The sequence below is a fragment of the Vipera berus genome (genome assembly GCF_964194415.1).
Source record: "Vipera berus genome assembly, chromosome: Z".
NCBI classification, from domain to species: Eukaryota; Metazoa; Chordata; class Lepidosauria; order Squamata; family Viperidae; genus Vipera; species Vipera berus.
The window spans coordinates 300,925-324,894 of NC_138205.1; the positions used below are offsets into that span (position 1 = coordinate 300,925).

At 64.4% G+C, this 23,970-nt stretch overlaps 4 protein-coding genes across 7 annotated transcripts; 2 read left to right on the forward strand and 2 right to left on the reverse strand.

Annotated features, from left to right (window-relative positions):
- The first annotated feature begins 125 nt into the window (after window positions 1-125).
- LOC308677340 (E3 ubiquitin-protein ligase RNF167-like) lies at window positions 126-7,521 on the forward strand. Of its 4 annotated transcripts, none has more exons than XM_081343610.1 (10): window positions 126-161; window positions 2,693-2,820; window positions 3,220-3,300; window positions 3,386-3,502; window positions 3,640-3,727; window positions 3,813-3,903; window positions 4,473-4,578; window positions 4,848-4,941; window positions 6,181-6,261; window positions 6,436-7,521. In XM_081343610.1, exons 2-10 carry the CDS (start codon window positions 2,725-2,727, stop codon window positions 6,789-6,791), a joined length of 1,110 nt encoding a protein of 369 aa, XP_081199736.1. In that variant the 5' UTR covers window positions 126-161; window positions 2,693-2,724; the 3' UTR covers window positions 6,792-7,521. The 4 variants fall into 4 exon arrangements, with proteins under 4 accessions (XP_081199736.1, XP_081199735.1, XP_081199734.1 ...); XM_081343609.1 differs by lacking the exon at window positions 126-161 and adding an exon at window positions 319-779; XM_081343608.1 differs by lacking the exon at window positions 126-161 and adding an exon at window positions 1,125-1,567 and having other exon boundaries at window positions 1,615-2,820.
- A 518-nt stretch (window positions 7,522-8,039) lies between these two features.
- Window positions 8,040-10,919, reverse strand: LOC308678472 (profilin-1). The gene is made up of 3 exons (XM_081345682.1): window positions 10,603-10,919; window positions 9,028-9,220; window positions 8,040-8,487 (listed from the first exon to the last, which is right to left on the reverse strand). Exons 1-3 carry the CDS (start codon window positions 10,732-10,734, stop codon window positions 8,390-8,392), a joined length of 423 nt encoding a protein of 140 aa, XP_081201808.1. The 5' UTR covers window positions 10,735-10,919; the 3' UTR covers window positions 8,040-8,389.
- A 4,408-nt stretch (window positions 10,920-15,327) lies between these two features.
- LOC308677503 (beta-enolase) lies at window positions 15,328-21,527 on the forward strand. The gene is made up of 12 exons (XM_081343956.1): window positions 15,328-15,485; window positions 16,006-16,091; window positions 16,180-16,275; window positions 16,625-16,683; window positions 17,064-17,133; window positions 17,212-17,345; window positions 17,513-17,735; window positions 20,263-20,460; window positions 20,545-20,746; window positions 20,891-20,999; window positions 21,088-21,146; window positions 21,272-21,527. The coding sequence occupies exons 2-12, from the start codon at window positions 16,007-16,009 to the stop codon at window positions 21,339-21,341; spliced, it is 1,305 nt and encodes a 434-aa protein (XP_081200082.1). The 5' UTR covers window positions 15,328-15,485; window position 16,006; the 3' UTR covers window positions 21,342-21,527.
- A 318-nt stretch (window positions 21,528-21,845) lies between these two features.
- LOC308677505 (sperm-associated antigen 7-like) lies at window positions 21,846-23,959 on the reverse strand. The gene is made up of 7 exons (XM_081343958.1): window positions 23,753-23,959; window positions 23,577-23,644; window positions 23,396-23,484; window positions 23,233-23,317; window positions 23,055-23,144; window positions 22,791-22,947; window positions 21,846-22,684 (listed from the first exon to the last, which is right to left on the reverse strand). Exons 1-7 carry the CDS (start codon window positions 23,832-23,834, stop codon window positions 22,578-22,580), a joined length of 678 nt encoding a protein of 225 aa, XP_081200084.1. The 5' UTR covers window positions 23,835-23,959; the 3' UTR covers window positions 21,846-22,577.
- Window positions 23,960-23,970: the final 11 nt, after the last annotated feature.

Genomic DNA, 23,970 nt, shown 5'->3' on the forward strand with positions numbered 1-23,970 from the left:
GGCGGGGGCGGGGCCGAGTGCGGAAGGACGGAGCGGGACTACAACGCTCGGCGTCCCCCGCGCCCCGACCCTCCCGCTGCGCAGGCGCAGAGGGACGGGAGGTCTCCGCCCCCGCCCGCCTCTCGCGAGAGCGCCGCCTCTTCCCGGAGCGCGCAGGGCTGGTAAACGGAGCGGCGGGCGGCGGGCGCCCCCCCGGGAAGGCGAGGCGGGGCCGGGCGGGGGTCTCGGGGGCTTCCCGGGCGCGGCCAGGCGGAGGGGGGGCAGCCGGGGGGGCGGGGGTCGCAGGGAGGCAGGAACGGGCGATGCCCCCCCCCAGCGGCCCTTCCGGCTCAGGCGGCGCCGGCCACTCCCCGGGCGGGGCTGCTGGAGAAGGGGGGGGCGCCGCCGCTCTGCAGGGCCGGAGGAAGAGGGTGGGGGGAGGGCAGCGCCCCCCTCCCCCCTTGCCGACCCCGGAGGACGCCCGCTTCTTTCGCCGCGCTCCGCGTTGGGCTTCGGGAACTCTCCCGGGCGGGGGTCCCCGCAGGGCAGCCCGGCCCTCCCCACAGAGGGGGGGGACAGCCTGGGTGCCCCCGGCCTCGACGCAAGGCTGGAGGGGAGGAATGGGAGGAGGGTCAGTCCAAAGCAAGCAGAGGGGACCCCTGGCCCAAGAGACCCCCCCCATCGCAGCAGAAGGAGAAGGCCGCGATGGACCCCCGGCGTCGGGCGCTTTGCTGAGACGCGAGGGTGGTCCAGATGATCTCGGAGGGGGAGGTGAAGTGAAGTGTCCAGGGCAGGTGCAGGTGAGCCGCTAAGGGACAGTCCAGGAAGGCCACAGAAGGGCGGGGGGGGGGGGAGGCGATTATGCAATTCCCAGCCGCTCCCCCTGAAGCGCCTGGATGGCCGGGTTGAGCGCAGCCCCCTGCGGGCAGGCCCACCACCAACCTGCCTCCTTGCCGCTGGAGCAGCCTTTGGGGCTGAGCTGAGCAGAGAATCGGCAAGGAGCCCCTGCCCACTGGGGCTTGCACCCAACCTGGGGACCCGGGGGGGGGGCTGTCTTTAGAGGAGCTGCCACTGTTCCTGAGGGCTGTGGAAGTGGGGCCGTGGGGCCAGAACAGAGGCCTGGGGTTGGGGAGGGGCGGCTGCTGGCCGAGGGTGGGCGATTGGGCTGCTGGCATCAGATGCCCACCGGTTCTTTCCCCTGCTGTGATTGGCCTTTGCTAGCGGATGCCGCCTCTGAATTTTAGAACATCCCCCTAAGGGGGGGCCTTGCGCCTCAGCGCACCGGGGTCTTCTCTCTGGAGGGAAGGATTGAGATGCAGGCTGTCCTCGTTTAGCAACCGCAATTGGAACCGACAACTCTGTCATTAAGCAAAGCGGTTGCTAAGGGAAACTGCAACTGCGTTTATGATCTGACTTTAACTTTCATTTGTTTTACAGACCATAACGGTCGTAAATAGAGGGATTTGATGCAAACTTTTTTTCCCCCATTGCTGTCATAACTGCAAATGGTCATTGTGTGAGGCAGTTGTTGTGAGGACTGCTGTAAGCCCTCCCAAGGGCCGGAGAGAAGTCTGGCTTGGACTGCACAGTGGAGGAAACCTCCCCGGGATGGGCCTGGGCGTCCCCAGTGCCCAGAATGGCTGCCCCAACTCAGTGACAGTTGGTGCTCCCTTCCATGAGACGTTTGGCCACGTTGAAGTGCCTTTGAATTGGGAAGTCTGTGTGCGAATCCAGCCAGTTGCGGCTTAATACTCCGTACATGGTTTAGCATGAGGAGTGGAAGGCCTCCTTTGGCCTGGCTGCCCTGTAGACCCCCTGGCAGCCACCCTGCCAGGCTCCAAGGGAGCTTGTCGGGTGTCCAGGGTTCTAGTGCCCGGCCCACCAGGTGCCCTTCAGTGGAGGAGGCCAGGTGGGAAGAGGCGGTTCCAGCCCTGAATTCTAGAAGGGGCAGTGCTGATCCTGACTCTTAGGGGGGGGGAGGGAACACAGACTACTGAAAAGCAGGGAGCAACTTGGGCGGGGCGGCACCGCATAGGCTCCGGCCTTTGTATAGGGGTGTTTTGACTGCCTGCCGAAGGGCCGGTGCAGCTGGGGGCCAGCCAGGGCCTGCTTCAGGGCTGACCCTTCCCTGGGCCTGTAGGCTAATCAGAGGGGCCTTCGGAATCGGCACAAGGGAGGGAGTTTTTGATGCAGCGCGGCAGAGTGGGCAGGAAAGGTCCAGGGGGCTCCAGGAGGGGGGGCTGCTGGGCCCCTCCCTAGATGAGCACCCAGCCCAAAGGCTACCTGAGCTGACAGGTGGTCCTATCTGTGGCGGAGTCTCCCCACCTCCCTCCCTCCCTCCCTCCCTCAACTGGGCTGGCACTGGGAGATCTTTTTTGCCCGTCAGCAGTTCTTCGCCACGTTCTCTGGAGGTCCTCTGTGCTCCCGGCATGCCAGAGCTGAATGCCAGCCTCTGTTCTGCGCGTGGGCAGCAGGCGGCAGGGTTGGGCTGAGGGGGCTGGGGATGACGGGTGCGTGATCTTCGTGAGTTCATACGGATGAGGAGGTGGGACATGGGTGAGAGCTGCCTAGCAGGATAAGCGGTGCTGCTAGTCCCTGGTGGGGCTGAGAACCTGGCTGGTCTGTCAGGCACCTCCCTGCCTGAGAGTGAGCTGGGGGGGGGGGAAGAGGCAGCCCCTTTCCTTGCCTGACGGGCACTGCCACCTTTTCCTAGGAGCTCCGGCTGCCCCCCCTCCCTGCTTCAGGATGCGACCCAGGCACCTCCTGCCAGCCGCTGCTGCCCTCATCCTGCCAGTCTGCCTGCTGTGGGAGCTGCCAGCCGTAAAGGGCTACATCCACGCGGTGAGCTCCCCCCACCCAGCACAGCCCGGGGTCCTTGGTTGAGCCCCCCCTTTCCCTGCCACCTTCTGAAATGCTGGCTCTCACCACTAGAGGGCGCTTGGACCATGGTAAGGCCCTTGCAGAGCTCGGCCGGCAAGATGGCCTCCGGGTGGCTGGGCTGGGGCCGATTTGCCGCCTGGGGGGGAGTTACTCCCCTGCCACGAAGGGGCTGGTTGGCGCCCTGCAAACTACAGAGAAGAAAGAGATTGCAGCAACGGGGGTTGGGGGGGCGTCCCAAGGAGGACTCCGTGGGGCTGCTGAGTGGGTGGAAGGGGCCCACGGCTGCAGCCAGCACACCTGAAGGGTGGCTGGACGTGCTCCCTCCCTGGCCGCCCCTTTCACTCTCTCCTCCCTCCTCAGGTGTCGGACCATAACACCAGCATGGACTTCTCTGACCTGCCGGCTGTTTTCGGCTACCCACTGTCCCAGGGGGGACTCGTGGTGGGTATCTGGGCAGCTGGAGAGCTGCCCCTTCCCTCCCTGCCCCCCTCCCTGCCTCCCCCTGAGCTGCCTGCCTCCCCCGCAGGGTCTCCTGGTGGAAGCCAGGCCGGCCAACGCCTGCCTGCCCCTCCAGGCGCCTCCGTCCAACAGCAGCGTCTTCGTCGCCCTCGTCCGACGCTTCAACTGCAGCTTTGATGTCAAGGTGAGGAGCCGGGGGAAGGTGGGTCCCTTCGCCAGAGTCCCAGGCCAGGGAGATGTGGGCAGAGCCTGGGGGCGTCGGCTTGTGGAGAAGAGGTGCTGGGGGAGCTGTCTCAGTCCCCCCCCCATGTCCCCTGGCAGGTCTACCATGCTCAGCAAGCCGGGTTCCTGGCCGTCATTGTCCATAACGTCGGCTCAGATGATCTGCTCAACATGGTCTGGGAGGATGGTGAGTGGAGGCAGGCGGCTTCACTTGGGGCCTTCGGGGGTCCCTCCGGCCCCTTCCCACCTGACCGTCCCCCTTCCTTCTCCAGACCAGCTGCGCAGGCGCATCACGGTCCCGTCCGTCTTCACCGGCGAAACGGCAGCCACCTACCTGCGAAGCCTCTTCACCTACGAGAGAGGGTAGGCCCCGTGGCACAGGAGGAGGCAGGGGGCCCCCAGGATGAACGCCCTCCCCACCACCGGCCTGACACTGGCCTCCCAGCCCGTGTGGAAGCGCGAGGGCTCGGCACGGGGTTCCGACGTCAGAAGAATGGGCAAAGGACAAAGGCAGACAACACTTGGGCGGACTCAGCCGCCGCGGCTGCAACGTAAAACTGAGAAAATTGTGCAGATGCGAAGGGATGTGCGGCTTCCTGCAGCCTGGGGTCTTCTGGCCGGGGTGGTGGTGGTGGGTGGTGTAGTTTGTGAAAGGAGCCGTTTCAGTTCCTGCCGCTCCGAGCGTCGGCATCCTCTGCCTCTACGCACTGTGGCCTCCATTCCTCTGAGGAAGGGGCTCCCCTCCTCACCCTCCTTGCACCCTTTATGGGAAGCCCCCCCCCCAACCGCAGGGCCTGGCCACGGGTAGGCCTCTCTGATGCAGCCGGGACCATTCTTCCGAGGCTGGATCTGCTTGGGACTCTTTCCAGGAGGGGGGGAGGGGATCTCTGGTCCCCCGGGGGCCTAACGCTTCTCCCCCCCTTCCTCTGCAGGGGCCACGTCGTCCTGATGCCCGAGTACATCTTCCCGCTGGGCTACTACCTCATCCCCTTCACAGGCGTGGTGGGCGTGGTGATTGCCGTGATGTGCACCATCCTGGTGAGGGATCACCGGGGTCCGGCAGGGAGGGGGGCCCAGGGGGGGGGGAGCTCAGTTTCTGGCTCAGTAAAACTCGGGGTGCCCCGTGCAGCTGGCCTGGGTCAGGGGGGACGGTGCTGGGAGGAAGCGCTGAGCTGCTCCTGTCGGCTCCTCGGCTTCCGCTCTGCTTTCCCCGGGTTTGGAGAATAGCCCCGTTAGCGTGTGTGCGCGTGTTCAGACCCCCCCTCCCCATAAGATCTGAATCTGGGAAAGCTGCTCCTATGCGGCAGATTGTTCGGTGTGTCCAACATCGGAAGAGGATGCGGAAGGACCGGTTGTCCAAGGAGCAGCTGAAAAAGATCCCCGTGCACAAGTACAAGAAAGGTGAGGGGGGGCGGGGACCTGCCTTCCTCCACTCACCTTGGGCACCCAAAATAACCCCTTGGGGGGCTGAGGGGAATTTGGCTACCCAGCCAGAGTGGAGCCCACCTGGCTCCTCTCTGGCCGTGCGCTGCAGCAGCAGCCCCCCCCCTCCTCTCGCCTGCATTTTCTTCCCTTTTCAAGCCTGGGGGAGCGGTTGGTGTGTTCCAGGCTTCTGCCTCAAGGGGGCTGCAGAGAGAGGCCTGTCCCATCCTGGGTAGGGGAGGACTGGGAGCTGGGATAGTCCCCTCCTCAAGCTGACCACTTTTGTGTGCCAGCCTCTTTATCTTGGGCCCAGCAATCCTTGGTATGGCTGCCGCGGAGGGGGGGCGGGGGAGGTGAGTGGGCTTTGAGCAAGCATCAGCCTGCCTGGAGGGCCTTTTTTGCCCCCAGCGCTCAGCTCCGTCCTCTGCCTCGCTTAATTCGGGCCACCGGTAACGCCCGTTCCCCAGCAGTGGAAGACCTTCCGTGGAGCCGGGCCAGGGGAAGCCGCGGGCCAGGCGCTCCAGGCGAGGTTTACGCTCGGAGGCAGCCCCCGCCGCCGGGCGTTTCCTGCCGGCCTTGCAGCAGCAGCGGCTGGAGCTTCCTGGCCGGGGACCGCCCGAGCGCCGCCCGCCTTGGCCGGGGAGGAGGGCCGGGGGCTCCGGTGCTGCTGCTGCTCCGTGCCGGCCGCCTCCGCCCCTCCCGTCCCCGCTCTCCCTGCCTCCCGAGCACCGCCGGCCCGGGAGGCCCCGCCCGATCTCGGCCCGGGCCGGCGAGGCAGCGGGAGGGCTGCGGCCGCCGCCCCTCGGGCCACCGGGGAGAAGCGGGGGCGGCGCCGGGCCTTTCCGGGCGGGGGCCGCGGCGTCGGGCAGGAAGGAAGCGGCGGCCGCCCAGCGCAGCGCAGCTCTTGCCTTATAAGGCCGGGCGCGCGGCTCTTTGGCAGCTCCGCCGAGGCGCCCTCCGACCACTTCCCTTCGCGGGCGCTGCGAGCCGCCCAGCCCGGCTTCCTGTTTTCGTGGCCCGCAGATCCGCGCGCCCACGTGCGTGGAAAGGCGGCAGGCGGGGATCGCGGCGCTTCGCCTGCCCTGCCTCGTTTAGGGCAGCAGCCACCCGGGACCCCCACGCTCTCCTGGGAGGGAGGGGGCCGGCTCGCTTGCGCCAGTCGCGGGCCACCGAGGGGCGAGCGCTGGGGGGCTGACGCACCCCGTCTTCTCCTCCCAGGGGACGAGTATGACGTCTGCGCCATCTGCCTGGAAGAGTACGAAGATGGGGAGCGGCTGCGAGTCCTGCCGTGCTCCCACGGTGAGCCGTGGCTGAGGGCTGGCCGTCGGTCTGCGCGAGGGGGCGGCTCTGCGTCCAGCCTGGCCGGAGGTTGCTGGGCATCGGCTGAGGACCCGTGGCTTGGCCGGGAAGGTTGATGGGGCGATGCAGTGGAGGAAGGGGGTGACGCTGGACCCCTTTGTTCCCCCCCTTCAGCCTATCACTGCAAGTGTGTGGACCCGTGGCTGACCCAGACCAAGAAGACGTGCCCGGTTTGCAAGCAGCGGGTGATCCGCTCCCCGGAGGACTCGGACTCGGAAGGGGATTTGGGCACCGACCCAACTGTGCCCGGCCAGAGTGAGGGGGGGGCACCGGACTTGGGGCACGAGGAGGAAGAGGATGACGATTCGGAGCGCACTCCCTTGTTGCGCCCCTCGCCCAGCACAGCTGTGGGGCCCCCCTGCTTTGGCAGCATGGGCCAGTTGGTCCCCTCCAGCCCCCAGGGGCTCCTGGCGGAGGGTGGGGAGGAGCTGCCCCCCAGCCTTCACTTGCGGAGCCAGCTGCTCGTCTAGCCCACCGCCCCAGCTCTGGTGGTTTGTTGCCCCACCTCCTGGGGGCTGGCAAAGCCCCTCCTCTCAGTGCAGGTGGGAAAGGCTGCAGAAGAGTCCTTTTGCACCCGGTCCGGCCTTGTAACTTTGCAGGGCTGGTGCAAGGTCCTAGTTCTTGCCCGCTCCCCCCTGGGCGTGGAGTGGAAGATGGGAGGTCCTCATGGCGCAAGAGAAGCAGCAGAGTGGCCAGGTCCTCCCAGCCCCCCCCCCCCAAGCCTGGCAGGATGCTTGGCAAGGTGGTGCAACATCCTGGGTGCCAGACGCCCTTCTTTGGGCTGTTCCCCAGCCCTTCCACAAGCAGTGTTCTTGCGGGGGGGGGGGGGGAGACAATCCAGGCCCCCTCCTGCACTTCTGTGTGCACTGCCAAGTGGGAGGGCCTGGAGCAGCTTCCTAACAGCCTGGGGGACGGGTAGGGGGTCCTGAACCTTCACTGCACAGGCTTGGCTTCCTCTATGCTTCCTTGGCTGGACCAGTTGTGTGCCAACCCAGCCCTTTCCCCCCAGGGAGCAGCTGGTCAGAAAAGGGGGTGAGAAACACCCCCCCACCATGCTGCTGCCACCCGGTCTTCTGCTAAACACCAGAGGGGTTTTTACTTATAGCGACTTTCAGCTGCCAAAGGACAGCGGGGGAGGGGCACAGCAAGGGTGAAGGGAAGGAGCAGGCAGCCCTCCACTCAATAAAAATACAATTTACATTGTGTTGAATCTTTTTTTTTTAGCAATAATGAACCAGATGAAACTTTCCGAACTTGGAGAGAAAGCCCTCCATGGGGGGGGGGAACAGAAGTGAACATGGGAGGAAAGGTGGGGCCTGTGGCCACACACCTGGCTGGGCTACTTATTTGGGAGAAGCAATGGCTGCTGGACTGCTGCAAGGTCAACAGCAGAGAGAAGCCCCCCCCCCAGGAATGCCACCCAAGCAGCTCCTGGTGCCAGGGAACTCAACACCTCTGGCTCCTGGCTGGGGCCGGCTCTGCTCAGCCCCCCCCCTTCTTTGAACTGACCACAGAGAGGGAGTGACCTGTTCGGCAGCCAGGGGCTGGAGGGCAGCTGCCCCATTGTCTGCGGGAACAAGCAGGCTTCTGTCACAGCCCGATGGCTTCACCATTGTTTTCCCCACAGAAACCGGGCCTGCTCTCTGGGCCTTGGGGGGTGGGCAGGTCCGAGGGGACGAAGAGGGGGGCACGCTCGCCGCTTTCAGAGAAACTCCGTGTTAGAATTCAATTTTTATTTTTTCTTGTTCCAATATAGTTTTCTTCATCAAAAAAGCTACACCTTGTAACAACCAGAAAATTTGGCAGCAATAAGGATTTGTGGTAGAAAAAAATGGCAAAAAAGAAATTTGAGGGCAGAAGGGGGGGTTGGGCAGAGTGGGGACATTAGAAAAAAACAGGAGAAGCGGAGGAAGGAGAGGCCGTGAGCAGGAAAAGTTGGAATAAGCGGCGATCGTGTGCCGGGGTTGGTCCCGCAGCGGCCAGGCCGGGCGCCCCGGGCGGTCGCTGCCATCTTGGACATCCTCACACCGTTCCATCAGTAGTACCACAGATGGGACCAGAAGGCAGGTCAATACTGCGACCGCCGCAAGTGGTTAGCCATCTCGTAACATTTCTTGTTGATGCAGCCGCCGTGGACGCCCTCCTTGCCCATGACGAGCACGATTGCTGCAGGGGAGGAAGAGAGAAAAGTGGTCAGTGGCAAAGCCAGGCAAGGGGGGGGCAAGAGCTTCCCTCCCCCCAAGGGGAGCCCTCTGCCAAATATGGAATGGGGGGGATTAAAGAAATTGGGCAGACAGGAAGATTAGAAAGTCATTCCATTTAGAGACCTAGATACAGGCTGTTGGGCACCTGTGGGTCTGGAATGGGGCAGTTGAAGGGGTGGGTGGGCCAAGGGGCTCTGGCCGGCTACAGTGGACGGGATGCCCCCCACCCGAAGGGAACATTCTGCGTCAGGATGGCCCATGCTCCTCTAACCTTCCCCCCATGGGCTGGTCTTCAGCCAGATTTATGGCCCTTCTGGGCCTGAAGACAGGCTGCCTTATCTGCGGTGGGGGAGGGGGCTAGTTGAAGCCACAGCTGTCCGCTCCCGACCCCCCCCAAGTGGCCCAGGAGCCCCTCCCAGCTGCCGGGGCAGGGAAGGAATGCGGCCCCTCCCAGCAGGGAAAGTTGGGCAGCTGCGAGCACCCCTCCCCCTCCGTGACTCACTCTTGTTGGTCATGGCCGCGGTGATGTTGTAGGTGGGGGCCCCGCCGGTGCTCTTTGTCCGCAGGTCCATGGTGCTCTCCCCGTCCATGTGCAGGCTGTCCCGGATGACGGAGCACTTCTGCCCGCCCAGCGTCAGCCCGTTCACGAAGAGGTTGCTGCGGTCCTTCCCCACCAGCACGCTCACTTCCGCGGGCTGCAGGAGGGAACCAGGCGGGGCTCAGTCGCCGAGGCTGCCGCCCCCCCCCGGGCTCCCTGCAATCCGGGGGGGCTTAGGGGAACCGGAGACCCCCGGAGCCCCCAGCCCGGCTGGCCTCCGCCCAAGGCGGCTCGACTTCCTCAGCCGGGCCTTCCCCTTGCCGGGAAGCAGAAGCAGCCCAGGCTGGGCGGGCGGGCAACGTTTCGGGCTCCAGGAAACAGCCCCAAAGGCCCGGAAGCCCCCCAACTCCCCCGGGGGGGCAGTCCCCCCAGCGGACCCGGTCCCAGACGGATCGCCGCCCCCCGCGCCCCCTCCCTCTACCCGGAAGCAGGACCCCCCGTCGGAAGCAGCGGCTTCCTGCCTTGCGCTGCCCCAGACTCGCGCCCGACACAAAGCGCCCCTCCGGGCTGCCGGGAGAGGAGGGCGGACAGCTGGCAGGCGGGCGGCGATCGGGCTTCCCCTCAAGCGGCCGCGGGGCCGGGAAGGGCGGCCCGGAAGTGCAAAGCAAAGGCCCGCGCGGAACCGGCCCTCCCGCCCCGAGCAAGCCCGGCTTTGGGTCGGGGGGAGCTCGGCGGGCCTGCAGGGCCCCATCCGGATGGAGCAAAGAAGGGCGGAGGGGGCGGAACCCCCCCACACGGCGGGACTTCCCGGAGAGGAGGCCCGCTTCCCGCTCCCCCCCCCGCGGCCCTGGGGGAGCCAGGCCGTCCAGCTGTCCGGCCCGGGACCCCCGCCGGGCCCCTCTCCGCCCGGTGGCGAGGCCGGACTCGGGCTGCACCCTCCCCGCCGCGGCTCATAGCTCCAGAGTCGCCCGAGAAGCGGAGAACGCGGCGCTTCCGGCCTCCCCTCCCCCCGGCCGCCCTTCCGCTAGGCCGGGTGGGGGAGCCTCCCGGCCGCCCTTTCCGCGGCTGGCGCCGCCCGGGGGGAGAGGGCCGCGGGGCTCCCCGGCTCCTCCTCCGCCCCGTCGCGCGGAGACCGGGCACAGGCGCCCCTCGAGGGCCGAGCCGCGGGCCTGGGGACGTGGCACCGGGGGGAGGGCCCGATTCGCCCCGCCGCCCCATCCCCCCGTCCCGGGGAGCGCCCGCCGGGCCCGCCGGGCGGCAGCGGAAGCGGCGAGGGGCGCCACATGCCCGCGGGGGGCGGGGCGGAGAGGGGCGCGGCGGGGAAGTCGCTCCGGGGGCGCCTCCCGCCCTCCGCGCGCCCCCCGCCCCGCTCGAGTCGCTTCCTCTGGCGCGAAGGCCCCGCCGCCCCCCGCCGCGCCGGGCCGGGCCGGGCCGGGCGCCGGGCCGAGGCTTCCCGGCGGAGGCGCGGGCGGCGCCGGGCACAAAGGCGGCCCGGCGGAGGCGGCGGAAGAGGAAGCGGACGCCCGCCGGGCCGCTCACCGTGATGCCGGCGAAGGTCTTGCCCGGGGCGGCGGCCCAGACGGAGGGCGCGTCCTTGTAGCCCACGATGGCCGCGTCCTGGCAGGTGTTGTCCGCCATCAGGCTGTCGATGTAGCAGCTCCAGCCGCTCATGGCCGCAGCGACGCGCACACGGCTGGGGCGCCGGAGGAGCGGGGCGAGGCGGCGGGGGCGGGCGCGGGGCCGGGCGGAGGCGGCGGCGGAGGCGCGGGGCCGGCGGGGGTCGCCGCGGGGCTTTCCAGGCGCGCCGGGCGAGGCGTCGGGGAGCAGCTCGGGAGCGGACTGCGCCGAGGACTGGAGGAGGCGAGCGCCCGACCAGGAGGACGAGGAGGAGGAAGCGGGGGGGGCGGGGCCGCGCAGGCGCTCCTCCCCTTCATTCCTGGCGCTCCTCGGCGCGGGCGAGCGCGGCAACGGGGGGAGGGGGAGGGGGAGGGGGAGGGGGCGCCAGCGTCTCCGAGTACAAAGGGGGACCCCCCCCCGGCTCCCCTTCCCCGTCGCGGACTGGCCCCAGCTCCGGAAGGGGAGGGGGAGGGGGCCGGGGCGGTCGCGGGCCTGCGGAGGGCGCACGAGCCGTCCGCTTCTCCCGCGGCCGCGGGGGGGCGCGCAAGCCCACGCGTGTCTCGCCTCGCGCACGTGTCAGGGTGACGTCGGAACTGGTTTTCCCGCCCGCCCCATCTTGGCTCACCCCGGTTGCCCGAACGGAAGCGGGAGGGGGGTTGCCCGGCGTTGCGGAAAGGTGCCCGGAGGCTGAAGGCGGGGAAGGCGGCGGGCGCCCAAGCAAAGTTTCACCTTCTCTGTCGTGGGGGACGGGCGGGCACCGCCAGAGCTTCCCGCCGGGGGGGGCGTATAAGGGGAGCGCCTGGGAGGCTGCAAGGAGCATCCTTTATGGAGGTCCCTGGCCAGGAAGGTGCTCTGGCCGGTGTGACCCCCACCCACTTCCTCTGGGTCAGCCCCACTTGCGGCTGACCCTTTCAGCTTCTTTTCGGGAATCTGAGAAACGGCTTGGTTGGGGGGGGTTTCCACCTCCTGCCAGGGGAACCCCCTCCCCAGCCTTTGAGTGGAGGGCACCAGTTGGAGAAGGCTGCTCAGACCCTCAGCCGGGGCAGAAGGAACCGCGAGAGGCAGCTGCTTTGTCTGCCACTGCTGGGCTGGTCCCGGCTGGCTGGCGAACGTCCTCCCCACGCAATTCGGGGGGCACTTTGTTGCCAGCCTGGAGGCTTCATGGAGCCCTGAGCTCGCCTGGGTGGCATGTCAGAGATTGCCTGCAGCCCCTCTGGTCCCCCTCTGCTAATCTGGGTGAAGTTTCTGCAGCACCAGAATCCCCGGGTTAGGCCTTCCCGTGAACCAGGCGGCCCACTTCATTATCAGAGATGTCGAGGCCAGCGCCCCCCTTGCCCCCCTCGACTGCCTACCTACCTGAGGAAACCACAGTGGGCCATCACCCCTGCCAGCGGCCTGGGCAGTCCTAAGTCTGGCGTCCTTGTGCGCCCTGAGCTGGTTGTCGTCTTGCAGATGTTTGATGACCCAAACTAGGTAACATCCTCAGAACTAGCATTGACATTTTCTATCACTGATTATGTTACCCAGCTGGGTCATAAAAGGTCTGCTGGGGGAGGGGGACGCAGCTCAAAGAGCAGCAAGGAGCCCTTGGTTCAACCCTAAGCTACATACATTCCCCTTTATCGGCAGTCTTAACATTACAAGGTGTCCGAACAGGACGTGATCCTGGCTTTATGAAGAAATGGTGACTGAGCAAACCTGGTTAGGGGGAAGCCTGACTGCAGCCTGGCATGTTTGTTCTCTGGGTACAAGACGGTTGTGCCCATCCAGGCAAGAGGTCTGCAACCTTCAACGGCCAGGTTTGCCTCTGGGCCCTGAGGGCCCTCCTGGGGTGCAGTTCTGGACTTTTCCACCAAGTCTTGCTGGAAGTGAACTAGCATCGTTCACAAAATGTTGCCTCCTAGATAAAAACCACAAGTTGCTGCACTCGGTGGGTGTGTCAGAGGCACACTTCCGTTTAGCTGCTTAGCTTCGGAGCAGCATTTCAAAATGTCAAAACCCAACAGCCCCCCCACTGGAGGTGAAGGTGGAGACACCCCTTCCTGCAGCCCTTCAATCTGCTGATGCCCATTTGCCCTTAAACAGCCTTGGCCAGCTGGAGAAGGGCACGGTGGGCACTGAGGCGGTGGCAGCAGGAAAGAGGCCGACTCTGCCCCTCTCTGGCTGACAGGCTGGCCCCACTGCTGGCTGACAGCCCCATTCCCCAGCCTGCTGGTGCTGGACTGCCTGGGTTCAAATCCTGGTGTTTGGCGAGGCTGCCGGAGACTGGCCTCGTTGCTGGAAAGGGGGGGGGGAGGAGAGGACCCAGAACTTGAGCAGGCCAGGAAGTGGACTGGGGGATACGGGGAGTCCTGACCCCAGAGGAGCAGCTGCAACTGCTGCAGTGGCGTCCTAGCAACGGGGGGGGGGGGCTGAGATGTCACAATGGGGGCTAGGATCCGGGCACAGCTGATCCTGGGAGGCTTCACGTGCAGGTCTGGAGGGCTGCTGGGAGGGGCAGCCGAAAAGGGGAAGAAGAGCGGAACCGCCAAGGACCACAAAGCCCAGCAGGTGAGTGTTGCAAGGGACCGGATGGAGCCTCGGAAGGGGGCCAAAGAACGGGAACAATTCGCCAGGTCAGCCTCCAAAGCGGCTCCTTCTAGAAAGTGGCAGATTGAATCACGCAGGAACTTTTGACGTGCCTGTGGTTGGTTTGCTTAGAAGAGCCGGCGGGAGTGGGTGGGTGTTGGCACCGAGTCATGGGCTGCCTGCCTGGGTCTTGAGTCTTAAGAGCACGTGGAGCCCCTGCTCGGGAGGCACAGCGGCAGCCAGCAGCCCAAAATAAACTAATGCAGCTCTTTCTAACTGAAGAAAGGAAGCCAAAAGCAAAAATCCAGTACGAAATAAGAGGGAGAGAAAGGAGCGCAAACAGCCGGCCAGGCAGGAAGCATCAATTAAATGTTCAGTTTTGGGGGAAACCCCCCCCCCCCCGTTTCTCTGTCCTCGGATTTTAGGCACTTGGGGAACTCGGTCACCAAACTAAGTTTCAATAGCCACATACAGAAGGGGGGGATGAGATGCGCCCCAAAGCTTGCAACCCAGAAGCGCCCACGGGGGGAGTTGACCCAGGCAGGCGATGCCAGGGCAGAGGCCCCGTTGCTCCAGGCAGGAGCCGAATGGCTGGGCAAGGGGCTTTGCTGGTGCGGCACTGGCTGCCCCCTAGCGGTCGGTGCCGGGAAGGATAGGGCGGGGCCCCCGGGGCACTTTGCTCCTCCCAGGCCTGGGCAGCATCTCCGTCTGGTTCTTGGCCAGATGTCAGAGGCTCAGAGACTTTTTGGGTAATGCCTGAGGGGGTCGGGCACAGGGTGGGCTGGGCCCCCTCACCGTCGCTTGCCCCATCTTGCCCTCCTGACTGGGGCTGCCCTGGTTGAGCTGGCCAGGTCAGCCGATGCGGCTTTCTTCAGCGGCAAGGGTGGGGGGAGACTCCCTCTGACCATCCCCCCAGCCCAAGTTAGCACTAAAATCACCCCCAATTTCAGGAGCAGGTGCCACGGAGCGACCCGCTGCCTAGTGAGGAAACATTGCCCTCCGTCATCTTTCGCCAAACCGGCTGGATGCCAGGGAGGGTTATAAGAATTACCTTTATTTTATTTAACTGGTTTTTTAGAGCGGTCCAGTCTTAAAGGACTCAACAGTTCATTCGTGTGAGGTAACGTAATTTGAAAAAGCTGAAATAAAAAATGTAACATACAAAACGATGTTGCGCTCGTAAGTGAAGGCCTCTCGTAATGGAATTGTCCTGCTCTGCCTTGGCACCCTTCAGCCTCTCTTTTGGGGGGGGGCTGGGGAGATCCCCATAGATGTGAGCTGTGCCCCGAGGCCCAAAATGGATCCCAACCGGGGAAAACGAAGGGGGGGCTCACTTGATGGGGGAGGCATGAAAGGGGCCCTGGCCTTCTGGTCAAGACCAAGCTGAACAGGTGCCAGCAGGAACAGGGCGATGCTGGGGGGGGCAATAAGAGGAATACAGACTCCTGAGATCCACTCCCAGTTTGCAATTCTGCAACTTGGCCGGAGCATTGCAAATTTGCCCACCCCCAATCCAGAAGACCCCCCCAAATGCCCCCCAGCAGTACCGTCAATCCAAGGCGAAGCCCTTCAAGATGGGGGCAGAACTACCCGACCCCCCAAGTTTTTTCCCCTGCCCCCATTTCCTTTGCCTTCTCAGCCCCAGCCAGGCGGAAGTGCGGCCGGTGCAGCTCCCCCCTCGCTCTACCGGCTGTCCCCATCCACGGAGGGGCGGGGGGGGGCATTCCGGGGTGAAAGCTGAGCGGCTGCGGGCTCCTCAAGTTGCCGCCTGTCCTTTCAGCGGCTGCTTGGAGGGACCCGGCGACCTTTAGCGGGGCTAAATTTAGGCCAAGACGCTGGCCGGGCGCCCAGGGACCGGCGCGAAGTGGCCGGACGGCAGCGGCGGGACGTGGACCGGGCGCCCGGGGCCTGCACTACCGGTCGGTGGGGCCGGAGCAGCCTTGGCCCTACGAGGAGCCCACCGGCCCGGCCGAGGCGGCCGCCCTCGCCCGCCTGGGGCCGAGCGGGGCTGGCTCCGCCGCGCTGCCGCCTCCCCCGACGCCCCGCGGGCCTCGGCTGACCCCCAGCAGGGCAGCCCTGCGCAGGGCCGGCGCCGCCGCCCGCCCGTCCTTTGCCGACGGTCCCTAAGCCGCGGCCACGGGGGCGGGCCTGGCGGAGCACATAAAGGCCGCCGGCCGGTCCCGGTTACCGCCGCCACTGCCAGCAGCTCCGGTGCCGCCAGCCCCGATCCCGCGCAAGTGAGCCCCAGAGCGGGGGGTGGGGGGGGCGAGGAAGGCAGCCCTGCGGGGTCTACAGCGGGGGGGTGAATAGCTGGACAGGGACCGGCCCCCACCTCTGTTCTCGAGGGGGAGCGGGGGGGGAGAGCGTAATTCCTGGCTGTGCGGACATCATTTGGGAGCCACCCAGAGAAAGCCCCCCCCCCCGTCCTTGGATCCCCGTTTCTGGCCTCTCCAGGGTGTGGGTCAGCCTGTAGGTCTTCCACATCCCCCAGTGGGGCCTTTCCGGAGCCGCCTCCTCCGCCTTTGGGGCCACCGCAGAGACCCTCCAGCGGGGCCCTTGGGGACCGGCAGCTGCCCCTGGGGGTTTCACTGGCTGGGCAGGAGGAAAGGCTATTTTCAGTCCTGGCAGCTGTGCCGTCCACCCGCAGCCCACCGGCCACCCACCCAGCCGGCTCCAGGCTCTGCAGAAACGGGGTTGGGGGTTGGGCAGGCAGCTGAAGGGGCTGGACCCGCACTCACGCCCTCCCTCGCCCCACAGGATGTCCATCCAGAAGATCCATGCCCGTGAAATCCTCGACTCCCGGGGGAACCCGACGGTGGAGGTGGACCTGCACACGGCCAAAGGTAACCGGAAGGGCCGGGGCGGACGGGTGGCTGCCCCTGCTTGCGAAAGGTGGGCCTGGGGCCTGCTGACCCTGTCTCTGCCGGGCAGGTCGCTTCCGAGCTGCGGTGCCCAGCGGGGCTTCCACCGGCATCTATGAAGCCCTGGAGCTGCGGGATGGAGACAAAACCAGGTACCTGGGCAAAGGTAAGGGGGGAAAGGGGAGGGGGCGAGATTCCCCTCTCCAAAGCGTCTGCGGGGCTGGGCAGCCCCCACCCTTGGGGGAGAACGAACGCAGGGTGGGGGCAGAGGAAGGAAGAAGGGAACCGCGACTCTTGACAGGATGAAGCTGCCTTATCAGGGGAGGCAGTAGGAAGATGGGGGGGGGACTGGTGCCCGCTCGGTGGGCATCCCCTGCCCGTTCTCCCTGGCAGAAACAGCGTTTGCCCTCCGCTTGGTGTGGGACATCCTTCCCTTTGCCTGGCCCTCCTGCATGCTCCTGGGGGGCAGTCTCTCCCGCTGACCCCCACCTTAATGCTGGTTGCTTGTCCCCCAGGAGTGTTGAAGGCCGTGGAGCACATCAACAAGACAATCGCCCCCGCCCTGATTGAGAAGGTGAGTTGGGAGGGCGGGGGAGGAACCATGCCAGTCTTGGGCAGCAGCCCTGCCTGGGTGGGGGGTTCTTGGAGTGTCCCCCCCCCAGACTCTGCTGCCTCCCTCCAAGGCCTCACGTGCTCAGGCGCTCCGCCTTGGCTCCCCGACTGTTCTAAAGAAGTGCCGCCCTCAGAGCTGCCCTTATGGATTGGGGGGGGGGAAATGACCGTCGTCATTCCGGACGGGCTCTTTGTGATGGCGGGGGAAAGAGACGCTGCATGGTTCCAGTCGCCTCGAAAGGACCTTTTTGCTAAATTTTAAGGACAAAACAGGGAGCATCTTTTTTTGTGGCTCCACATTTGGTGTTTCCAGAAGATAATCCATTTTTCTTTCCCTGGCAGAAAATTAGTGTTGTTGAGCAGGAAAAGATTGACCGGTTCATGATTGAATTGGACGGAACGGAGAACAAATGTAAGCATAGCCCCCCCCTTAGCCCCCCCTCACCGAGAGGCTGGGCTGGGCTCACCTGCGACCCTTTTGCCTTCACAGCCAAGTTTGGGGCCAATGCCATCCTGGGGGTTTCCCTTGCCGTCTGCAAGGCTGGGGCGGCTGAAAAAGGGGTCCCCCTCTACCGCCACATCGCAGACCTTGCTGGGAACAAGGAGCTGATCCTGCCGGTGCCGGTGAGTGGCCCAGCCAGGAGGAAGGGGGGCTCAGCGGCCTCAGCTAATGGGGCTCCTGCAAGGCCTGAGCTTCTCCAGGCCTTTCTGGGGGCGGGAAGGCTTCACAGGGGATCTTCCGTGGGTAGACCGAGGGGTCAGCACCTGCTTCCTCCCCCCCCCCCGGCCAGGCTTTCAACGTGATCAACGGGGGCTCCCACGCCGGGAACAAGCTGGCCATGCAGGAGTTCATGATCCTGCCGGTGGGGGCCAGCACCTTCAAGGAGGCCATGCGGGTCGGGGCCGAGGTCTACCACAATCTGAAAGCTGTGATCAAGAACAAGTACGGGAAGGACGCCACCAACGTGGGGGATGAAGGCGGCTTCGCCCCCAACATCCTGGAGAACAATGAAGGTGAGGGGGCTTGCGGGGGGGGGGGGGTTTATGTGGAGACAGGCGCTCCCCCCACAGGACAGGCTGCTGTCAGCTGGACGCTGCTGTCACCTCCATCCCCAAGGATTGTTTCACACACCCCCACCCCTTGGCCTTTGCGTGCCAGAGCGGAATTACCTGTGGGCTGTAACTGGAGCCTTGGCGAGGCAGGCCTGCAAGCTGGGTGGGGGAGAAATGTCCAAGAGAGGATCAAGGGGGGCATTCCCCTGCCTTTCTCCTGCCCTTTCACCCAGGGGGCACATAGAAAAGATTTCACCCATAAAACAAGATCCCTAAAAACAATTCATGTTTTGTAACATTACAAAAAAGTTAAATTTCTAAAAATAAGCCACATTCCATTAGAAAAAAGTCTAATGTAAACCAGGGGTGTGCAACTTTAAGACCTGTGGACTTCAACTCCCAGCTGGGGAATTCTGGGAGTTGAAGTCCACAGGCCTTAAGGTTGCACAGCCGATTTAAACAATCAAAATTAGGAAAGCCTTTGCTGGAGCAAAGTAGGTGGAGAAAGAGGAAGTCCATTTTTTCCCCCTGGGTTTCAATTAGGGTGACAGAATCCTAGAGCTGGGAGGGTTCCCAGAGGTCATGAAGCCCACCCCACTGTGTCAGCAGGGATTCAGCTGAAAGCATCCCTGACAGCCTCCGGTGGGCACATCCTGAAGGGGATTAAACCTCTCCCATCGTGGAATCACCGTCATGATCATCTGCAGAATGAGGGACACCCCCCACACACACAAACCGTCTTGAATAGACCAGCTCCGTCTGCCCTCAATTCCGTCAGCCCTTCTTTATCTTGCTGAGCAAAACGTCCAGGGATACTTTGTCGAACTTTGCTCAAACTAAGACAGACTGTGCCAGCAGCATCTCCGCCCTCTAGCAAGGAGGTCAGTCGCAAGGAATTAAGGAAGGTCACCACGCCTGCCCCATTTGCCCTTGGCAAAAAAACCCCTGCTCCTTGGAAACCCCTCCCCCCTCTCCTATGCTGGACCAGCTGGCCAATGCCCAGAGCCCCCCCTGCCCTGCATCTTGGAGGTTTGTTATCCCTGGGACTCTGGGGCACCCCTGCTCCTCGGGATGCCATGAGCAACTTCTTGGCGCCTCGGGTGCAACTAATCCGGTCCTGGGAAGCTGAACAATGTTCAAAGCCTTTATGCCCCGATCAACTTTCTGTTCAGCTGCAGCCCTTGAAACTCAACCCCGGGGGCTGGAGAAATTGACCAGCTCTGCCTTGGGTTTGTCTCCCCCAGATATTCAACACAGCAATTGGTCTCGTTCCTGTTACGCCCTTTGCTTTGGGGGAAGCGACCTTAGGCAAAGCACAAGCAAATGAGCCACCCAAGGGACGCAAAGGGCACACACGCACGCAGAGATCCCTGTTGCTCTCCATGCTGCTCTGCGCTTGCTTCATACCTTCCATTGGTCCTCCAGAACTCTCCCCCCCCCCCCCCGCGCATTCTGTGGGCTTGGCACCCTCTAACCAGGACCTGCTCGTTCTCCCCTTTCCTCCTGGCCTGTTCACACACCCTCTGCCATTCAATCTGCACGCTTTCCAGCGATCAAATCCCTTCAAAGAGTTTCTCTCCTGGATGCAGGCCACATTCCTCCAGCGGAATTGCTGTCCTCTCCGCTCCCTCCCTAAGAAGCCCCTTTTGCAGGGCACTGGGCTTGCTTTTCCGCCTCACTGGACTTTCTCAGACTTAGCTTCTACTTAACAAACAAGGTGGGAGCCTTCTCTTCCGCAGAGTAATTATTGCTTTTGTTCACAAACACACAACAATCCGACCCATTCTCAACCAACAACACAGCACCTACATACAAAAGCAGATACAATCACATCATGAGACGACACATCTTTAATATCAGCGGCACACAACAATCCCTCACGGATTTACTGACGCTACTGTAAAACGACCAGGAGCACGTGGCACGCCTTGTCCATTTCTCGCTGGCAGTGACCCACTCGCCCCCTTCCTTGGGTTTCTTCCTGCCCATCTGCCCCCCCTCCCCAAAAGGCAATCCAGAACTGCTGCTGCTCTTCTTGCCTTGTTTTTTCCTCACATGCAAATCGTTCCCCTTTGTACTCATTCCTTTCGCCACGTGGAAACGTGGGCCTAACCCTCCTGTTTCAAAACCCAACTGACCTTTTGCCTCTTAGAAGAGGGGGCTTGTGGGGGGACCTGGAGCCCCTCTGAGCTCCTCTCACAGACGCTTCATTAACGCACTAGGGAACACCGTCAGGGCATCGATACCTTAGCTAGTTCGGGTAAAGAAACGTCTGCAAGGAAGCAGCCGGGCTCCGGGAGCACCCGGCAGGGCCCCAGACTCAGCCTCCTCTCGGAATCCAGCCATCGGACGAAAGGCGGCAGCCGGCGCCCACTGGCCCGAGTTGCACAAACAGGCTGGGGGGGGTCCTCCGATCCAGAGCCCCCGATTTTCTCATAGTAGGAGGGGCTTGTTTTGCTGAGCCAGCGGCTTCCCCTGCCCCCTGCAGCCCTGGAGCTGCTCAAGAGCGCCATCGAGAAGGCGGGCTACCCGGACAAGATAGTCATTGGGATGGACGTGGCCGCCTCCGAGTTCTTCCGCAAAGGCAAATACGACCTGGACTTCAAGTCTCCCGACGACCCCAACCGCTACATCTCCGGGGAGAAGCTGGGGGAGCTTTACCAGAGCTTCATCAAGAACTACCCGGGTGAGTAGGGGGCTGTTTGGGGCGCTCGGCCTGTCAACGCGTTGGGGTGCGACTCCCCGACACGCTTGGGACTCCTCGTTGCAGTGGTCTCCATCGAGGACCCCTTTGACCAGGACGACTGGGAGACCTGGAAGAGGTTCCTGACTCAGGTGCAGATCCAGATTGTGGGGGACGACCTGACGGTGACCAACCCCAAGCGGATCCAGCAGGCGGTGGAGCAGAAGGCCTGCAACTGCCTCCTCCTCAAGGTCAACCAGATCGGCTCCGTCACCGAGTCCATCCAGGCGTGAGTTGCTTGCTGGTGTGGTGGGTGGGTGGGGAGCGAGGGGAGACAAGCTGAAGGCTCAGTCCCCTGGGCAAGTGGGATGGGGGGGGTCCTCTCCCAGGGGGCCCTTGCCTGCTTTAAGTGCTTCCTTCTCTTGGCTTCCAGCTGCAAGCTGGCCCAGAGCAACGGCTGGGGGGTCATGGTCAGCCACCGCTCTGGAGAGACCGAGGACACCTTCATCGCTGACCTGGTGGTGGGGCTCTGCACTGGACAGGTGAGAGACCAGCCGCCCCTCTGCCCTCACCTTCCAGCGCCCCCCTGGGGGACTCAGCCTCCTCCTAAAGCGATCCCTCCCTTTATAGATCAAAACCGGAGCCCCCTGCCGCTCGGAGCGCCTGGCCAAATACAACCAGCTGATGAGGTGAGGAGCAGATTCCCCACCCAATGCCAACCTATCCTCTTTGTGTGTGTGTGTGTGTGTGTGTGTGCGTGTGTGTGCGTGTGTGTCTGCTGCTAATGACCAGCGGCCTCTCTGCCTTTCCACAGGATTGAGGAAGAGCTGGGTGACAAAGCGCAGTTCGCTGGACGCAAATTCCGGCACCCTCTGGCCAAGTGAGAGCTCCAGAGCGCGAAAACCTCCCGCCTGCCTGCCAAAACGGATCTCAACTCCAGTGGGGGGCCTCCGAGGCCTCATCTCTGTCTCTTACCACCTCTAGAAGATCTGTGGAATCGCCCCAACTCCACCCTGGGGGGCTGAATAGAAAGGCTGCTGTGCCAATTACTTTGCCCGTGTGTGTCGTTCTTGAGAAAAGCTGACCAGGCTCTCCCCCCGCCCGCTGTGCCCGCTTTCCTGGCATGCCTCTCAGACCTGCCTAAGGGCCCCACATTCGGAATCCCCACTGCCAGCAGACAGGAGGGCAGCTGAGTCAGACCTACAGCCCAGCTCCTGCCCAGGAAGCACACGGGGCTCGGCCCCACCCCATGCTGCACAGCACCCACTGCCTAATTTGAAGGGGCTGGGCTATCCACTCGTTTCGAGCCAGTTTTTCTTACCTGTGCAAATGAAAAGTACAAAATCTCATCCCTCCGTCCCACAGAATTGGAGGCAAGCAGAGCGCAGCACTGACAGGAAGAGTTTAATGGGACGTGTGCACAACACCCCTCCAGATGTTACAACCAGGCTTCTGGGCCACCCTCCATCGCTCAGCTCCCAAAACAAAGGGATGGGGGTGGGGGGGGAGGGAATTATTTACAGAGCAGCAAGGAACGAGGCCTGCCCTGCTCCAAAGGAAGCCAAGCGCCCTCTGCTTTCCTACCAACCTGCAGCTGAGCTGTGAACACCCAACAACGGGGTGCTTGGCCAACTGGGAAGGGGGAGGGGGAAGAGCTGATGGTAACACTAAGCCATGGAAGAAGGAAGCTCAGCTCAGGTCTTCCAGGGACAGGAGGCAATGCAGGTGAGGTGGAAGTGGAGAGTTTGGGTGGCAGAGCTGCGGGGGCTGCAGCCCCACAACTAAGCCAGATGGGGAATCCTTCTGTGGCTCAAAAGCGACATGCCACGCCGGAAAAGTGAGCTTAATCAGCAGAAAAAGACAACTGGGGGGGGGGGAAAGATGCGTATTCACACAAACACACACACCCCGGTACACCTGTTGAAAACTTTCCTCACTTGGCTAACAGCCTTTAAAATGCCTTTTTACCACATTAAAAAGCAATTCTAAGTAGAACTTCTGTACTTGAGGGGGGAGGGAGGGAGAGGAAGGAGGAGGAAGAGTCCCACCCGTCCCCAACGGATCCCCTCCCCAACGGGGGCCGCCCCACAAGCCGGCCGGAGGGGGCGGCCGGCCCCCCCCTAGGAGCTCTTGGCCTCCTCCTCACTCTGGCGCAGCCGCTTCTTGGCCCGGATCTCGTTCATGGCCTCCTCGATGGAGCGCGTGTCCCGCTTGTTGGCCACCGGCACTGCGGGGGGGGGGGGAAGGAAAAGCGTGGGAGGAGGCGGCCTTCCAGAGGGGCTCAGCCTCCGGACCCCCCCCCCGCCCCCTTCCCGACCCCCGCCCGCGCTCACCACAGCCGTAGGACTTGTTGGCCTCCATGACCTGGGCGGCGTCCTTGACGGCCACCCAGCCGACCAGCTGGCTGTACTTGTCCTTGTAGTCACTCGGGGGGGTCGCTTCGGCTGGCCCGCGCAGCGCCTCCTCCTCCGCCCGCCGCTGCGCCGCTTCCTGGGGAGCGATGGGGGGGGGAGAGCAGCCGCCCCTTCAGACGCCGGCCGGGACCCCCGGGACCCCTCCCCTTAAGGAGGAGGCAGCCCCGCCCCCCCCCCGCGCACCTTGGCCCGGCGCCGCTCCTCGGCCTGCCGGGGGTCCCAGTCCTCCCCGCGGCGGTAGGCCTCCAGCTCCTCATCGCAGGGCGAGAACTCCTGGGGGGGTGGGGGGAGAGAGAGGCCGGTCAGGTGGGGCGGGGGCTGCGGGGGGGGGTAAGGGGAGGGGCGGGGGGGGGTCCCTTGCCTTCTTGAAGAGCATCACGTAGCGCGAGTCGTCGTCGTCGCCGAAGGAGAAGGACGCCAGCCCGGCCACCTCCGCCACGTCGTGCCTGCGCAGAGCCCCCGGGGGTCAGCCGGGCCGCCCGTCGGGAAGGCCCCCCCTCGCCCGCCCCCCGCCCCCCACTCACAGGATGCTGCGCTCGATCTTGCTCATGGGGCGGAAGCGGCGGCGGGGCTCGGAGCTCTCCTGCAGGAAGGCCGAGACCTCCCGCTCCATCTGGGGGAGAGGAGAGAGAGAGAGAAGCGCCGTCACCCCCGCGGGCCCCCTCCCCAGGCGCCCCCTCCCCAGCCCCCCCCGGGCAGACGGACCCTCTTGCGGAAGGCGGTCTTCTGGCGCTTCTCCTGCTCCTGCAGCGTCCGCAGCCGCGCGCTCTGCTCTGCGGGGAGAGGAGGGCAGGGGAGGGTCAGCGCGGGGGGGGGCGCCCCGGCCCTTCGCCCCCTCCCTCCAGGGAGCCCCCCCGCCGCCCCCTCCCCACCCCGCCCACCTTTGGCGCGCCGGGCCTCGCGGTCGTCCAGCCGGGGCGGCGGCTCCATGGAGCTCAGGATCGAGCCCAGCAGGTCCGCCATCTTCGCCGCCGCCGCCTTCGGCCCCGCCCACCTCGCGGCGCCCCGGGTGACGTCACTGCGCCGGAAGGCCGCCGCTCTTCGCTCCCGCCTGGCGCGGACCACAGTTCCCGGCGTGCCCCGCGCCCGGCTGCTCCCC